At 39.0% G+C, this 4,742-nt stretch overlaps 1 protein-coding gene across 3 annotated transcripts; it reads right to left on the bottom strand.

The window, feature by feature from the left end:
• Positions 1–381: 381 nt before the first annotated feature.
• On the bottom strand, positions 382–3,474 carry LOC130039411 (ubiquitin carboxyl-terminal hydrolase 48-like). Of its 3 annotated transcripts, none has more exons than XM_056131319.1 (2): positions 2,048–3,474; positions 382–1,834 (listed from the first exon to the last, which is right to left on the bottom strand). In XM_056131319.1, exons 1-2 carry the CDS (start codon positions 3,472–3,474, stop codon positions 382–384), a joined length of 2,880 nt encoding a protein of 959 aa, XP_055987294.1. The 3 variants fall into 3 exon arrangements, with proteins under 3 accessions (XP_055987294.1, XP_055987293.1, XP_055987291.1); XM_056131318.1 differs by having other exon boundaries at positions 382–607; positions 767–3,474; XM_056131316.1 differs by having other exon boundaries at positions 382–3,474.
• Positions 3,475–4,742: the final 1,268 nt, after the last annotated feature.

Genomic DNA, 4,742 nt, shown 5'->3' on the forward strand with positions numbered 1-4,742 from the left:
TATGTCATCAGCAGAGATGTAACCCGCTTGTCTGTTTAGCAATACATTCTGACCATTTCCCCCAAATAAGTATAGTTTGCTAAAAATCTGTCCTTCGTTGTAATCTGCTTTAGATGACATAAGGCACTTGAGACACTCACCTGTAAATAGTTCTCTGCTAAAACTGTAAGTGTAGGCTTTTTATCATACATCTGATATTGTTTGGTATGAAATTCTCTACATAACATAAGACACTTGGATGAGTTACCTTTACATGGTAACCTCCTTTTCTTAAAGAGTCATGAAATAGTTTGTGATGTCCGTCTTTTCTTTATTGTCCTAATACGTTAAAAAAAATCTTTCTCCTTAAGGTCATTCCTTAGCTTCCAGCAGATGTTAAGATTAATGTTTAAGCAGACAAGTGCCTTTAAATCCTTCTTCTGGAGAATGCACTGGCAAGGTATCTATTTCGAAGTAACCCAAAGTTGGTTCATCGGACTTTAACAAAATGATCGATTCAGGAATGATACCAAGAGTGCCGAGTGTGGCCTGGTCATCACTTAAGGGCTTTCCTTCATATGAAAGATTCTGATCAAAAGGAGCAATTGAAAATGCATGCATAATCTGAATTTTCAAGTCCTTTAAGGTATTAGTAGCAGAAACAAGCAGTGCTTTCTCACCACGGGCTTTCTTACGCCGTGTACTTCGTCGAACTTGCTTTGGATCATTTACATAACACTGAGAGTTATATAATAGCCTTTGCCGCTTTGTTCCTCCACTGCTGTCTTCATAGTCTGGATCCTTTACTCCATCATCGTGTACAGTGTCATCCCTATCCTGTGTTTGAAAACCACTGTCATACTTCACTGGTACAGAACTTCTCGTCACTTTTTTATCATCCACAACTTTAAGGATATAGATGGTGGCTTGAGTGTATTCAAACAAATCCCTCTGCTTTTGACATAATAAGCCTTCTCTGCATTCCAAGCAGACATTGGGTTCTGAAATATAATGTGTTTCTATATCATTTTCCTTTTCAGTTATCATTCTTATTATTTTAATTGCGTGATCCACAGCAAAGAACTTCTGCAACATTTCCCACTCACTGGGCCATATGACAGTTACATGTTTAGCATCTTCTTCGGCCATGGAATCTATTGTATACATCAGTCCCCCATGGGGACACAGGAGAGCACTATTTACAATTGATGATACGGGACTGCATCTTGTAGGTTTTCTAATAAATTTGCGCCATTCTTCTACAAATATCTGTGGTACAATGTACAAGACATCTGTATTCTCTGGCCAGTAACTGAGATAAGGTCTACTCTTGTCCTTGAACAAAAGCATAAGAGAAGACTTTTGCTCATTTGCAAGCTCCTTATATAAGGCATTATTTTCTTCCCCTTCTTTTTCTATACTCTTACATTGTGGGCAGCTTTCTTTGTCACTTGAAAACTCAGGTGCCTTTGGGAAATAATATTGCAGTTTGCTCCAAATCTCTTGAGAAACAAGCCTTCTTTCATTCTCAGTTATTACTAAGTCTCCATGTAGACAAACAATGTCTTCATTAAATTTTACTCTCTCTCTTTCTTCCTTTGACTCTTGCGTTTTTGACATATAGTTGCTCATTTTTCCATTGTTTTGATCTAGATCTTGCTCACCTATCTGTTCAAGAGCTAGTTGGCGCCAATTTCTCAAGGAGAATTTTCCTACCCAGAATCCCTGGTTATCCAGTACAGTTTCTTTTAGCATATTAGTAATAATTTTGTAATCTACATTGAGTTTACTGTTCTGATGCATTTTACGACAACGGTCAACAACACATTCCTTACACAGAGATTCCGCAGTTAGTCTTGGCCCTCCTCCATATCTACTGTAGAAAACGTCAGCTGCATGACTGGATATTCGCTTCATGATCAACATTTTGTCAGGATGAAGCTTGTCATGGGGACATAGGTAAGCATTATTATCAATAGGTGGCGTAGTTTTGGATCCACTCAACCATGTTTTCAGCCATGCAAGAGAGACAAATTCATAGGGCTCGTTCTTCGTTCCAACCACTAACTTTGGGTATAGCTCCTTAAATTCTTCATGCTTTGCTTTTCCTTTACAAACATTTTGTTTACGCTTCTCAGTCATTTCTGCACACCATTTATCAAACTTGCTATTATCCTCGTCTACAAGCTCTTTAAGAAAATCTGGTAATGGAACAGTAGTCATGGGCTTTTCTTGTGTCTGCAGTCTGTAAACCAACATGTATGCATTTCGAGAGCAGTGAGTTCCTTTGTCACACTTTGGTTTACGAAACCTAGAAGATACTGGAATATCATTTTCAATTCCTAATTCTAATTTACTTCCCTCCAGCTTTTCTATGTTTTCATCATTAAACTTATACCATTCACCAGACTTAGGATCTTTGACATGTGCAATATAGTGCCCAGAATAAGCACTCGATCCTCTGTGTATGAGCACTGCACTGAGTTCATACATATAGGATCTTCCTTTCTGTTCTATATAAGGATTCATATCTAGACTTTCTGAGAAGCCAATGTAGGTATTCAGCTTTTTCTTGTATCCAGTTTTTCGGTCAAAGACAAAGCACATTAGCTGCAGATTCAGTGTACAAGGAAGGCTCAGTAACCGAATTTTCCTTGTTGCATTTTGTTTACTTTGACAGTTTTCACAAAAATATCGATTGTCTCCTTCTAATTTTTCTTCTTTCAAAAAATCTGAAATAGAGTCTGTTAACAGCTTGTGGCCTTCGATATTTAACTGGAGCTCATAAAACTTTGATGCAAGTTCAGACCCTTTGCCACAATGATTGCAAACTGTTACATAAGCATATTCCCCACAGAATTGCTGTTGGACTATGTTACTCAAACGTGGATTCTTTTGTTTAGACAAAGTATCTTCCAAAAGGGACATGAAAAGCTTTGAAAATTCTTGGGCATCTTGCTGTTGTTCTGTGTCTAGGCCCAGGGCTTTAACTAATCCTGATGGATCAATATATCGCTTATTGCTGTTTTGCAACAAGGCAAACAAGTACTGTAGATGTTCACAAACTGTTTGAGGCTCATAATCTTTCCCTTCTTGGATTCTATTGCCCATCTTGTAATCACTATAACTGCTTGGATATAAATACAGTGCCTGTCGAAATTCTAAGTTGAGAAACCACACTTGAAGAAAGGTATTGACATAACAAGTCGCTCCCAGGTTAGTCAGACCTACAAATGAATTCTCTTTTCTCCTCCTAATTTCAGGATCATCAACCTTATGAAAACGATTTTCATTAATTTCTCCTAGCCAAATATGCTCACCAATCCCCACAAAACAATTTGGATTTCCTTTGCAGTTTCGCTTGCAAATACCCCGGATGCAGGGTTCCAGCCAAATACGGTAGGCAGCTTCGACATGCTCCTGTGACACATTCTCAGGCATAATTTTCTCCACCCAGCGCCAGGCTGCCTTCTCCAACTGCAACTTTGGGGCCATGGCCAACACTCAAGAGTTGACTCACAAGCAGGACTGCCACGTCAAGAGCTACTCAAATAGGCTCTGGTATCTGTCAATGATAAGAACCAGAGAAGACTTTAGCTAGCTGATCAAAGCATCACTTATACTCACCATCACCACCTTGGTGACCTGCCCTTACCAGCCTATGGTCCCTTACTTGCCTCCCCATCAACTAATCTAGTGAACTACAGCACTAATGTTGCTGTTATATTGGTATAAAATACACCCCCCCTTACCCACACTGTGCCTCACTCCTCTGAACAGGCTCTCACCCCCCTTCCCAATCCACACCCACACTGCCCTCACCATGTACATATGTCTCTACCCATGCCAAACTCACAGGACTTGTGTGTGTCTGCACCTTGGGTGCATGCGTGTTTCCAAGTGCTACCATTTTTAATAACTGCCCTGCTTCCTGTGTTGTCTACTGGGCCAGAACAGAGTGTAATGAGCATGCACATTCTAAATTCAAGTTGTCCATATCTGATCCTGCCAAGAACCTATACAGGACCTAATAATAAATATTTGGGGATTCATGAGTTGTATTAATCAGCTTTTTCAGATAAAGAGAGCCAACAAGTCTATCTATACATATAAATTACATATATGAAGAAGAGATTGTTATAAATAATTATATATATACACATATAGTATTTGCATTCCACCACTGAGACACATCCCCAGGACCCCAAAGAGATTCATTTGAAGGACATGATTGATGTGATTGTAAAAGAGTAACAGGTCCATATCACCATCAAGGAAATTGAAATGGTAATAAAAAGTCTCCCCAAGCACAAAAGTCCTGGCCCGGATGGATTCACTAGTGAATTCTTCCAAATCTTTAAAGAGGACTTACTCCCAATGCTCTTTAAGCTTTTCCACGAAATTGAAATATCAAAAACACTTCCAAACAGTTTCTACGAAGCAAATATCACACTGATACCAAAAGCAGACAGAGATACCACAAAGAAAGAGAATTACAGGCCGATATCCCTGATGAACACAGATGCAAAGATCCTCAACAAACTACTAGCAAATAGAATCCAACTACTCATTAAAAAGATCATACACCATGACCAAGTAGGATTCATCCCAGGGATGCAAGGATGGTTTAACATTCGGAAATCAATCAACATAATCCACCATATCAACAAAAGAAAAGATAAAAAGCATATGATCATATCAATAGATGCAGAGAAAGCATTTGATAAGATCCAGCACCCCTTTATGATGAAAACCCTAGCCAA

Source organism: Sorex fumeus, unplaced genomic scaffold (genome assembly GCF_029834395.1).
Source record: "Sorex fumeus unplaced genomic scaffold, SorFum_2.1 ptg000086l, whole genome shotgun sequence".
NCBI lineage: Eukaryota > Metazoa > Chordata > Mammalia > Eulipotyphla > Soricidae > Sorex > Sorex fumeus.